Here is a 12,659-nt window from a genome sequence, read left to right on the forward strand (position 1 = left end):
CTACAGAGGAAAATTAGCTGTAGGCGAACTATGGTACAATACATCAAATGGTAACATTTAAGTTAAATATTGTACATAACTCCTTACAAATAAAATATATAAATAAGTATATTTACCTGTGTTGTACTGGCTGTGATACTTGTAAAGTTTTATAAGAACAGGGGAAGGAACCACCAGGAAATCCCTGAGAGAGGTTGTGGCAGAGTGAGCAACTACAGGAAACCTCTCACACAGACGCCCCAGGCCCTGAAACAGAAAGGGAAACAATAAGAGAAATTTAAAAATGAATACCTAATAAATAATAGAACTTCATGACATGAAACACAGGTCTGGGTCAGCTTCAAAACCAGACAAGCATGTCCCTTACCAACCTGAACCATCAGGATACCTGATGCTCACTTTTAGTGAAGTAAGTTTCTAGACAGAATCCGATGATCTAGTGCATTTTGATATATTTCACTTCTAGCTGAGCAAATATCTTGGTGCTCTTTCTACCTTGTAGCATTATACCTGTAGGCAACAGATGAGCAGGGGCATGTGAGCAATGATGACTTTACTAGAGGTTTTCGACTGCAGCTTCTCTGACAGTTTGGTGCACAAATTCTCAGCTCCTGAAAAAAAAAAACGCACCAGGAAGAAAAAGTGATGCAACCAAAATAAATGAAAACATATCCAGTATCCCTCTGATTATAACATCTCAACACAATGCTCTGCTCACACTCTGCAGCAATTGATTACCTTGCTCATCTTTGACGGCCCACACCATGAGATCCACGCAGGCAGCATTGGCTTGGCAACGGAGTTTGAGGGGACTCTGTTCACCCAGCAGCCCGCTCGTGTCATGAAGTATTCGCTGCAACTCTGATTGACTGCTGCTAAACTGTTCCAGTACAAAGTCGTGCACTTCCCGTACAAATGCTGGCTGCAGGGCTGAGAAAGATGCAGAGAGCATGAACATTTGTCAAGCAGTCTCTCTAATGGACTAGAAAATACAACAGTAGCAATTTAATGCAGGCTTTAATGCATAATAAATAAGCTATTTATGATGCTTTACCTTTCATGTAGTATAGTGTGTCCCTCAGCATTTTGAACACACACACATAGAGCGGGTCACTGAAGGTTTTGTAACAGAGGTTGATTCCAGGATTAGACTTAACAACAAACAGAAGAGACAATGACAGAGACGATTATTTAACTGATAATGGCAGAATTTTAACTTTGAATTTACTGTTCACATTTTCTTTTGTACAGAGAGTGGTTATTTTATGTACCTCTGTAACTTCTGTCATAGTGGCATTCAGAGTTTCCAAAAAAGACTCGGAAACAAACTTCTTCACCTGTAAATTAACAATACATACCATCACTGGTAAAGTCGCAAAATACGCATTCAGGATGGGAGCCAAGAGAGGCAATATCTTGGTAAACAGATAGTGGGCTACTGTACCATGCCAAGGAGCTGTCGGAGCAGATCAATAGGCACCTCCACCTCGTTGTCTCCTGCTCCCAAGAAGAGAGGAGACATTGAGAAACTGGAGCTGACTGTAGAGAAATAGTAGTCAGGATCTACTGAGCTGCTGTCTGGCGGGTAGGCACCTGAAATGAAGGAGAGCAGAGACACAAAAGACATGTGATGAACTGGCTTTGATTCTGAAAACAAGCTGAAATTCAAAGTCAAATGAAGCTGAAGTGGAAATATCTAAATCAGATATAGGTTTGGCCACTTACAACAATCTGACTGCTCTGCTAACCCTTTTAACAGCATGACTACAGAGTCCAAACCAATATGAGCAGCAGGAAAAATGATGGATGGATTATCACTAAAAACACTGCTGGCATGGGACAGGGGACAGCAGTTTCTCAGTAAGATTACTGTACAGTAATTACAAAAAAGTATAACAGTTTATTTGACAATCTGGAGTGAGATGTAGGACCAATATAAAGAGTGAGATGTGAGTTTATATTTAGTTGGCTAAATAGGTATACAAATGATTTTAATTGTCATAAAGCACACACAGGCCTTAGCACCACAGACTACTTTATGAAAAGAAAACTGCCATAACTGATCATCTTTTCGGCTGGCAATGATAAGACAGGATGAGTTGACAGAATCCAGATTCACATTGGCAAACACAAATTTAATCAAAGCAGCTTATGTTTCTTGAGTTTTACCTTCAAAGTAATGCGGGCTAGGGGCTGTAGGAGAGCAGGGTGAGTGGCCTCCTGGATCTGTACAGACCTACATGAGACAGCACATTTTAAACGGTAACCAAACATTTAAATTTATTCATTTAGCTGACGCTTTTATCCAAATCGACTTACAATTGCTATACATGTCAGAGGTCACACGCCTCTGGAGCAACTAGGGGTTAAATGTCTTGCTCAGGGACACAATGGTGGATGGGTCACAGTGGGGGATTGAACCCGGGTCTCTCACACCAAAGGCATAGTCTTATCCATTGCACCACTGCCACCCCACAAACATAACAAAGTCTCAAAGAAAAGGACTTTCTCGCTCATTTACTTTTTATTTAAATTAAAGCACAAAGCATGGAAGAATATTCTATGTCTTGAATCCAACCAGCACTATACACACACCTGTGCAGAGGAATCCAGGTTGGTCCCGGTGTATCTGCGCAGAGAGTCACTTTGGCACACTGTAAGCAGTGAGGATGGCAGGATAGAACGAAAGTCATTGAAGGACCTGCGCCGCACTCCTTCTGTTTCCTCTGTGACGCAGCGGGCCTGGGGCGAATCTTTGGGGAACAACTTAGACAACAGGGCTTCGTCCGTGTTGCTGTAGCGGCCAAATGCTCGAGTCATGCCGAACAGGCTAGGGACAATATACCTGCACAGGTAGACTAGAGCCAAAAGAGCATTTATGAGGCTTTTTGAAGGACTGGTGTTTTGCACTTTGTTGCCTGTGTGTGTGTGTGTGTGTGTGTGTGTGTGTGTGTGTGTGTGTGTGTGTGTGTACCTTTATCATGATTATCCGGTGTTTGGCACATGTCCTGGAATACCTGCATGACCTCCATTATACTGTTCAAGATCTGGAGGGGAAAGTAGAAACACTAACTTAGCACTCAACTGCAATGCACCCTAATGTAAGAATAATATCTTATCACCACTTTTTAATGACCTCTTGACGGGAGTCTGGGTCCCTCTGAGCCACATCTGCCAAAAGAGTCACTAGACAGAAGCTGAAGTTTTCTGCAACCGGGAGAAATTCTGAAGAGCAGAAAATGACAAAAACACAAATACAGTTAAATGCCACATACGTGTGCAGCATGAAAAATAATGTCAGGCTGGTTATATCAAAATTTGAAAAGGTTATCAAACTTTAAATGCTGTACAACAAAAGATTAACTAGTGGAACAGACAAACTGTAGTTCACAGTATGTTGTTCCAATGTCATATCTGGCCAACACAATTTTTCTTTTGAGAAGTGCAAGCTGGTGTCTCATGACACTGTATGGATGGATATCAATACTGTCTCAATATGTCTTGCGATAGTATTGAACAATAAATAAAAATTACTTCAGATACAACTGCACTGTTACAGCAGGTAAACAGAGGTCATTGCAAAACAAAAAGGTGCCACTGTAAGAGGATTGTTCTTACCCTTTCCTTTCTTTCCCAAGCTTTCTTCGATCCATTGGACCCGTGGTAGCCCTCTCAATAGGCTCAGCAAGTAGGAAACAAGCATGTCTTTGTGCTTCCAGAGCAAAGCAAATCATTACACACCACAAACAACTGCACTTGTAGGCACAGAAGGGCACGTTTGTTCGGCCAACAAGCATGGATAGATAAACAATTATGTTTTTTTAAAGGTATTGTTAATTCTGACAAAGAGTAAAATCTGGGTCAAAGAATCATATATCAAACATTACTTAAACACTGAAAAGTGAAGCTACCATCTCTGCATAATCAGATGGCTGGGAAGCTTTCCACTTCGTGTGTCAGTGTGATGAGGTTAGAGGCTTACATGGTCCACTGCATGTCTAATCGCCAACTTAATCAGATTATGAAAATAAGCTTATCATGGTGATATATGTGGAGTCCTGTGAGATGATGGTGGCAAATGCAGACTAATAGTACTAATACAATTATTATTTCTAAGTGTATCATGCCACTGCGTCTCTATGTAATGTTCACTTATGTAATGTTTGGATCTTAACTCCACCATATTTTCCATTAACTGCCAAGACAACCTAAAGGTCTTACCTCAAAACATGATGATGAAATGCACCCACTGTATTAAAAACGCTCAACAACCCAAACATTTTACTGACTGCCACCCACCTGTAAGCCAGATTCCACCAGAAACACAGCCAGCGCAATAACAGCATCTCTGCGACGCACATCTAGAGTGAACACACCGCGGACTTCCACTGGACACATACATTGTAGCTTCTGGACCTGAAGGAGCACAAAGAGATGTCTGTCTGTAGTTACAGCTTTGAAAACATAACGATTTAAAATTATATTGTTTCGGTTTGCATTAAAAGGCCTGTTTGAGTGTGACTGCATGTTAGAATATTGATTTTTGCTAAAGTAATGCAAGGAATATCAGGAAATTGCACAATTGGTTTTGCACGTGCATTACATTTATGCACACTGGTCTAGGGTTACCTACCGTATATCTTTCTAAATTAGATTGTTTGTTATTTGTACATTTTTTTCCTACTTGTCTGTATTCTGTTCTTACCTTACCTGCCTATTTCCCTATTAGAGATAAATAAAGTTTACTGTATGTTACTATCAAGGTGAGAACCATAATCTATTGTGTTGCTGCCCATTATAACAACATATATTTGATACAGTGCAAGACAACTGCTTCACTATAACTAATTCCCTCAACATACACATTGAAACTGTACCATACAAATATAATCTATATGCTCCATAAAATACAAGTACTCGGTGGCAGTGTATTGATGATTGCTTCGATATATTCCTGTATATTTTATTAGTATCCACCAATTCTAAATATCGATCTTCCCAATGCAGCTCTCCAAACTCACTGACCTTCCTGTATTGGCGAAACAAAAGTCGTTTAATTTTGACTAACCCTCCCTTGCAACAAGTTTGTTATTGTCTATTAAAATAAGCAGAACATGCCGCGAACACTCGCTCTTCAGTGTGTAAACCTGTTTGTCTGCAGCGCTGATCAAGCCTGACTACACTGCCTGTATGATGCAGTCACAGGCACCACAACAGCAGCGACGCCACTTTCTTCTGCATTGCTCTCATCTTCTATTCAGTTACAGGAGAAACACCGCCGAGAAGACCCCGCTCCACTGATTCATAACTAAAGTAACAAGCGCGCACACAACTGCCAAATGTTAGCTTGGCTGTCAGGTCAGTGGTCAAAATAAAGCCACTGTCTGTGCGGAAGCGGAGCTACACCCTGAACAACCCTGTTGCTTAACGTTGGCTAATTAACACAAATGTGTCTTTTGGAGCTCACTCGGCTTTCTCCTTCCTCACCTTTTCGACCGGTGCAGGACGGTGGGTAGCTAAAGAGCGTGCCAGCGACAGGACTGTGTTGAAATAAAAACCCCTCGTACCACCTCCCATAACAGACATGTTTACTTCTAATCTACATGGAACCAGCTCGGCAATGAGAGGAAACAGCCAAACAGCGGCAGCTGGCAAACCCGCAGTACGGCAACGTAGCAGGGACAATCCCAACGACAGCTTACTATCTACCTTTAGGTAGCTTTGTATTTAACCATACAAATACTGTTTTAACTAACAGGTAAAACAAGACACGGCGTCGTCTAGTATGACATTTATTTAACTTTCTTTAACAAGTGACTTCTGTATCACAGTGCGCGTTTTTGTTGCGCAGGAACAGCACGCGCCAACGTCACCAAACGTGATAGGAAGTGTTGTGTTGCTAACGGTCAGCTGATAGAGCAACAACTCTACACTGTCCACGGTCAAAGGTTTGTCTGTTAAGTTGATCGTACAAATGATATTTACAGTTAAATGTCATCAATTCTTCGAGAAGGAAACGCTAATGTTGGCACAGGGCTTGTGGGTGTGGTTATATGGTTATAAATCTGTCAATCCACGTAAATTAGGTTGGGTATGACTAGCTAGCCAACACCCTTTAGCTAGCTTTAAAACTTGAAACCATAGCTATTGAAGCAGTGATCTTATTTAATTACATTCCGTTAATACAATGCAGAAGACGTTTTAGCAGATTCTTAGTGTGAAACATTTTGACAGACTTTCTTCGGTGCTCAAAACTTCTTTTATTGTGTGGACTTTGTAAAGTAGCTAGCGTTAGCTGAAGTGAACAATCTTGAATTAATTTTTCAAAAGTTGGGATGACGTTACTAACGTTACTCAATCTTTAAAATTGTTTATTGTAGGGATACAACTAAGCATTATCTATAGAATTGGCTTCTGTATTATTTTCTATGAACTGAGTAGCTAACGTTAACCAGATAAACCAGAGGCCAAAACTTTATAGATAAGTTAGTATGGTAAAATGTTTGACCTTACTACTCAAAGCAGCGTCCCGTACTGCATACTTTTTCATTTATAACCATATGAAATGACGAAAAGCAACTCTTTACATTTGCAATGCTGTTTTTGGAATGTTTGATCAATAAATCAGTAAAGTTATTGATTAGATTGTTCCCATTTCAAAATCCCCACTGTACAGCTGGAAAGAAAACTCCTTGACAATGATTGAGATCATGAGATACGGTTGAAAGCTCTGGAAAAGTTAAGATTGTTTTATCAAAACACTGTGTGTCTGCTCCACAGATGGCCTATCCTAAATCCCACAACCCGTTTGCAGATGATGACGATGAGGAAGATTTTAAGCCTAAAAATCGGGGGTTTGATGACGACCCCAGTGACAGTGGGATGAGTGATGCAGAAAGGAGGCAGAGGTACCTCCAGCAGGAAGTGATGCGCACAGCTCAGTCTGCTGTGGACAGTAGTCACCGTTCCCTCGGCCTCATCTATCAGTCAGAGAAGATGGGTGTGGAAACTGCAGAGGTATGTTAAACTAATCAGTGTTACCCTGGCCCACAAATAATTTCTTTGTCTCTGAGAGGGTGACAATCAACAAAAACATTTTTGTAGTCTCTCTCTCTCTCTCTCTCTCTCTCTCTCTCTCTCTCTCTCTCTGTTAATTTTTTTTCTTTAGTAGCATGATGTTTTGCATCAAACATTTTAACAAAGCACAATGTCACATATAGACAATAGAATATAAATAGTAAATAATTAAAATTAAATTAAAGAAAAAAAGTATATATAGTATATAAGAGCTTTCTTCTCCCAGAAGTGTTTGAATTGGTCTGTATTTTGGAAGGGTTAGAAAGTCTTGGATTTTCTGAAGGAAGAAATCTTCTCTAATGTCCTTATATTTTGGACAACCTGTGAGAAAAAGAATTTCTGTCTCAGCTTCTCCTGTTCCACAATGGCTACAAATTCTCTTTGTTCTTTCAAACAATCCTCTCTTATGACAACTAGTTTCCATAGCGAGTTTATGGTCACTAAGTCTATATGTAGTTAGGGTTAGTCTTTTTAAGGGATGTTTTATGTGGGTTAAATATTGGGCTAATTGAAATTCTCTGTTCATAAATTCTATAATTCTTTATTTTATTATCTTTGTTTATTTGTGAATTGGGAGTTATTTTCATAGCATCACTTTGACATATGAATATGTTCCATTCCAGGTATTTTTATCTGGGCTCAGATAACTTTTGCAATTTTAAGTACCCACTGAGAATAGGCCCAGCTCTGCTCTGTGCCCGTGGTTTGGATATTTCCTGTGGACCCCCAGTATGTTTTTACAGAACTCAATTTGAATTTGAATAGGAATTTTCTTGTACTGTAATAAGCTCTACAAGCTTGATCTGCCAATGCACTTAGAGCCTTGGCAAAATGTCCTGAAGCAGTGATAGTCGGGTTGTATGACTCATTGTTGTCTTTCCCAAAATTTTAAACAATTATTATCTCGCTTTTGTTTAAATTTGATAATTTTAGTTTTATCTGATTGCCCAATTTTCACAGTAATCATGGAGAATGTTCAAACAGTCTTGTATTCCCTGTTCTGTTTGTGATCGCAGTAATAGGTCATCAGCATAAAAAAGACATGTTATAAAGTGTTGGAGATATATTTCAGCATTGATGAACCCTGTGATATTGTTTGAAAAGATGTTTCTTTTTTGTCCAGTTTTTACAGCACACTAATTTTCTAGTCATTAACATTTATTCCATTAAAATCCTTTGCCTCCAATACCCTTCCATTGACAATCTGAAAAGTGACAACATTTAGGATTAGAATATGGAAACTAAATATGTGGTCTGTCATTTTATGTTAGCATGTTGCTTTCAATCAGATAGGACAATATTCTTGTATTTAATATACTACATAATAGTTTCCCCAAATTAGAATTTACACCCCTATAATTATAGGGATTTAGATTGTCTCTATTTTAATAAACAGGAGTAATCAGTCTGTTGTTCCAATTGCAGGATATATGCCACTTTTTAATATCAAATTTAATCATTTTAGTACAGCCATTTTAATTTTACTGTTACTGTGTTTCAACATTTCTGTCCTGCTACCATCAATACCACTACATTTGACAAACAGAGTTTCCTGACCATGCCATTCTGTATTCCAGTGCTATCTTTATGTTAGTTTCCTACAGGTTCCAAAAAGATCTTTGGTCTTTTCAGTTTTGACTAATTCATCATCTGTGTATTTAGGGGTATGTGGCATTCATGGCATAATTCTTTTTTTAGGTTTTTAGGGTGATTGTGTTTTTTGTTTTGACAGGTTTCTCTCTCTCTCTTTCTGTCTTTGTAGGAGCTGGTGCGACAGGGCGAGGTTCTGAAGAGGACAGACAAGATGTTGGACAACATGGATCAGGACCTGAAGACCAGCCAGAGGCACATAAACGGTATCAAGAGTGTGTGGGGCGGCCTTGTCAATTACTTCAAGGGCAAGCCAGAAACAAAGCCACCACCTGAGCAGCCAAAGGCTTACCAAGCCAGTGACAGGTACTTAAGATGACACAAATTTCAAGCTGGACAAAATGTCAATTGTTGATGTGCTTTAGACAATGTACCTCCAACCTGTGTTGGAAATACGTAATGGTTTAAACCAGATTAAAATAGAGTTGGGAGATGTATAGATATTACTCAAGTGTCCTGGTTGACCATTAGAGCCACAAAGATTTTGAAGAAGAGACTTAATCACCCACCACTACTTTGGATTAAATATTTTATGAATGCACCAAAAGTCTTCTGTTAACTATAATTACAGGCACAATATCGAGGAACTACATCAAAATATTCTATTTCCCAGCTTTAACATATTTTCAGAAGGTAATGGACACTCTGCTTGCAGACAAGATGTCCACAAAATCATTCTCACTGCTTGACGATGCCATTGTGTTTCAAATTGTGAATTTTCAAAAAAGCTACGAAAAATAAAGACTTGGGGCTGGATTTACTAAAGGTTTGCGTGAGTAAAGGTAAAAACGAGTGCAAACTTGATATCACCAGCAAATTAACATGTAAGGTGATCTACTAACGGTGTGCACGGAGAATGACGTGTTTCAGAAGTGCAAGTTAGCACCTATTGTTCATTTACTACTTTTGCATCCATTAAAGTAATGGGAGAGTAACATGCAAATACATTTATTTACTACATGCAGTGTGATCCTACAAGCCAAAAAGCCAACTACTGCCACCTCCATTGTGTTTGCACCTGTTGTAATTTACACAATAATTCTTAGTTAATCGCCCATAACAGGTATTATATTATAACATATGCAATATTTTAGAATGCACACACACTTTTGTACTCTTTATTCGGGGTGTTAAGAAATCCGGCCCTTGGTGTGCAAAGGCCTTAATGCTAGCGTAAAATGTGTATGCAATTACCAGCTTCTCGTCATTGACTGTCCTTCACTAAATGGTTAAACAACAGTTATCTGATTGCTCAGATTACAGAATGCCTTGTCCAGCAGCAGAGAACATGAAGATAAGTACCAAGCCAGCCACCCTAACCTAAGAAAGTTGGAAACAGGAGGTAAGGGTGTACACAATAACCTTAATATGACATAACCATAACACAAACAGGCTGTTACCATTTCTCATTTCCATGTTCCAGGATTTGGAGCTTCTGCATCAATAGACGACAGCTCACAGAACGGATACCCTCAGAATAGACACCTCAGAGAGGCTCACCAGACCCTCGACAAAAATTTAGGTAAAAAACATTTAATTCTTTTGTTTTTCTACTTGATTATAATGCAGTCACAAGAATGGCTCAAGGAGATGACATCCAAGCTTTTGGTAATGTTAAATGATAGTTCTATTAATTTTGCTAAATATTATAATTCATTTTTGTAATTCTGTATAACAAAATAGACGTAATTCACTACACTTAACCCTACATCAAAATACCATTACAATGAAATTTTTTATTCTTTGAAATTTATAACCATAAATTATCCATTGGGGAATCTAATTCATAGTTTTCAGTCACGTGACATGCACGGTGACCTGGAGGGCAAAACAACAGACCAACACCGCGACTCCCCCGTAGAGATGCCGCAAAAGCAAATTTTATTTGGATCACCTTTCAACTTAAGAAAAAGAAAGATATGAACACAAACTGTTTGGTTTATCTGATCCATATAACGTTACAGCATCCGCTGCCACATTTCTACCATTAAAAACCGCCAGGTCCCTGCCGCCGCTCAACTGCGGTAATGTTTACTTTTACATTCTTGGGAATCCCTCACCTAACACAGCTCAGGCTTCTCTCCTCCTCGATTATTAAATCCGAAAGCACAACAACCATCCAGCATTTTAGTAACAAACTCAAAGTAACAGTGTATCACTTGCTTATTGGTTGGTAGGCAGCAGAAAATAACGTCTTTTTTGCCCTCCAAGGGAGCGTTTTCCTTGGAATGTGACGTCACTTAAAAACTATGAATAGTGGTGTACTGTATATTCATCTTTTTTTTTTTTTTTTTTTTTAAACAATCCCTTTAAGTATTGTCTGCCAATCCACAGTTTAACTAGTATCAGATGTCTTTGTGTGTGAATTACCTAGATGAGATGTGCGATGGCTTGAGCAGACTGAAGAACCTTGGACTTGGTCTCCAGTCTGAGATTGACAACCAGGATGACTCCCTTGATTCTCTGCTGAATAAAGTGGACAAGATGGATCTCAAGATCCACAACACAAACCAACAGATTAAAAACCTCAAATAAAACAAACACTTACCTTGCTCACTTTACAGAGACAAAAGACGGCAACAGGCCATCCTGTCACTTTGCTCTCCATCCTGGCCTCTGTAGAACAATGTCTGATTTTTTTTTTTTTTTTTTTTTTTAATGGATTGGAACATATAACGCTGGCAGATATGCAAGTGAAGACTTTTTTTATCCGTATTATTTTCTTCTTGAATGACTGAGAGGTAATTTATGTTTCAGATTTACCCATCAATCCAAGTTTGTGTCAAAATTCCTTCTGCCATTTCATTGATTTGTGTGCTAAAGACTCTATTCCTTGTGTGTATTAGATGCAAGGGACTGTCTCTGTCCAGGTCCTTCATCATGCTCCACTGCACATCTGCCTCAAAGTAGTCCATTGAATTTGCATTGGTATGGATGATTACAGTTTGATCAGTTTTTCTCTATTGCCAGAGATGTACAAGTGGCTAGTAGTTTGTTCATCATTCAGGTAAAACAGATGAATAGTTTGACTAATGGGCAAGAGTATTGTTAATTGATTAAGAATTCAGCAAATGGAGAAGGTGTTGACAGATCTGTCTGAAAGTGAAATGTTTTGTGTATGTGATTCATATGTTATTGCTAACTCTTAATTCATGGACACTTCAAGCTCAAGTCACTTTTGCCTTACATGTTATTTTTATGTATCGTAGACTCTCTACTTTTAGTTTAAAATATGTTCATGTAATTCAGTGCTTTCCCTAGCTTTATACAAATGTGATTCAGTGAATTATTGTACAGCACAAATAATGTGAACAAGCTCGCCGTGAATATAAAAACTGAAGGAATATCCCATTAACTGTAGTCATACATGTTTTCTCTGGGATATATGTATGAGTAGATGAACCATTTTTAAGTTAAACTAAAACAAAAGGTTATTCCACTAAAACAGTCAGAAATAAGAAAATAAATGACTTGCAGTCACAAGGTTTAATTCTTGCCATGTATATCATGCATTGTAATCAAAACCACATACCCAATAAAAACATTTATAAGGGGAGTTGTGTTTTATAAATTGTGTTTCTTTTAAAATGGAGCAGGAAGTCAAAAGCACCACAAGGTGACGCCACATTTCTAGGGTGGAATTTGGATGAGCTTCAGCAGAAAGATGGCACTGTTAACATATGAAATCAAATTAATTATTAACGGTACCTGACTGTACAGTATAATTTTTTATGCACTGTGTTATATGTAGTGTGTTGTGATATTTTCAGATGAAAGTAGAATAGGTGTGATTTTATAATCTAAGTACACTTATTACTGTTGAAAATAACTTGCCTATATCAAACTCTACTCTCTTCTCAAAGTAAACATAATACTTCATAATTTTGAAGTAAATTTAGTTTTCGCTTGGGCAAAGAATCTCATCTTTTATT

At 38.5% G+C, this 12,659-nt stretch overlaps 2 protein-coding genes across 4 annotated transcripts in view; one reads left to right on the forward strand and one right to left on the reverse strand.

Annotated features, from left to right (window-relative positions):
• Positions 1-5,779, reverse strand: part of pi4kab (phosphatidylinositol 4-kinase, catalytic, alpha b) — a 38,288-nt gene extending 32,509 nt beyond the window's left edge. For both annotated transcript variants that reach the window (XM_046033858.1, XM_046033857.1), the window contains exons 1-13: positions 5,488-5,779; positions 4,300-4,416; positions 3,619-3,712; positions 3,137-3,225; positions 2,975-3,047; positions 2,596-2,858; positions 2,170-2,236; positions 1,445-1,593; positions 1,272-1,337; positions 1,055-1,151; positions 739-930; positions 511-611; positions 117-246 (exon numbers count right to left, since the gene is read on the reverse strand). In XM_046033858.1, the coding sequence (XP_045889814.1) occupies positions 117-246; positions 511-611; positions 739-930; positions 1,055-1,151; positions 1,272-1,337; positions 1,445-1,593; positions 2,170-2,236; positions 2,596-2,858; positions 2,975-3,047; positions 3,137-3,225; positions 3,619-3,712; positions 4,300-4,416; positions 5,488-5,586 (1,537 nt within the window). In that variant the 5' untranslated portion in view covers positions 5,587-5,779. The remainder of the gene's footprint in view (positions 1-116; positions 247-510; positions 612-738; positions 931-1,054; positions 1,152-1,271; positions 1,338-1,444; positions 1,594-2,169; positions 2,237-2,595; positions 2,859-2,974; positions 3,048-3,136; positions 3,226-3,618; positions 3,713-4,299; positions 4,417-5,487) is intronic.
• Positions 5,664-12,283, forward strand: snap29 (synaptosome associated protein 29). Of its 2 annotated transcripts, none has more exons than XM_046033856.1 (7): positions 5,664-5,758; positions 5,852-5,948; positions 6,781-7,017; positions 8,840-9,033; positions 9,984-10,069; positions 10,151-10,249; positions 11,102-12,283. In XM_046033856.1, the coding sequence occupies exons 3-7, from the start codon at positions 6,781-6,783 to the stop codon at positions 11,260-11,262; spliced, it is 777 nt and encodes a 258-aa protein (XP_045889812.1). In that variant the 5' UTR covers positions 5,664-5,758; positions 5,852-5,948; the 3' UTR covers positions 11,263-12,283. The 2 variants fall into 2 exon arrangements, 1 of the variants encoding a protein (XP_045889812.1); XR_006822373.1 differs by having other exon boundaries at positions 5,712-5,948; positions 11,102-11,468; positions 11,574-12,283.
• Positions 12,284-12,659: the final 376 nt, after the last annotated feature.

This window comes from Micropterus dolomieu, linkage group LG21 (genome assembly GCF_021292245.1).
Source record: "Micropterus dolomieu isolate WLL.071019.BEF.003 ecotype Adirondacks linkage group LG21, ASM2129224v1, whole genome shotgun sequence".
Lineage (NCBI taxonomy): Eukaryota > Metazoa > Chordata > Actinopteri > Centrarchiformes > Centrarchidae > Micropterus > Micropterus dolomieu.

Coding starts and splice junctions, on each gene's coding strand:
- snap29 (XM_046033856.1), top strand. CDS start 6,781: ATGGCCTATCCTAAATCCCACAACCCGTTTGCAGATGATGACGATGAG. Junction 7,018..8,839: donor TGGGTGTGGAAACTGCAGAG/GTATGTTAAACT, acceptor CTGTCTTTGTAG/GAGCTGGTGCGACAGGGCGA. Junction 10,070..10,150: donor AAGAAAGTTGGAAACAGGAG/GTAAGGGTGTAC, acceptor TCCATGTTCCAG/GATTTGGAGCTTCTGCATCA.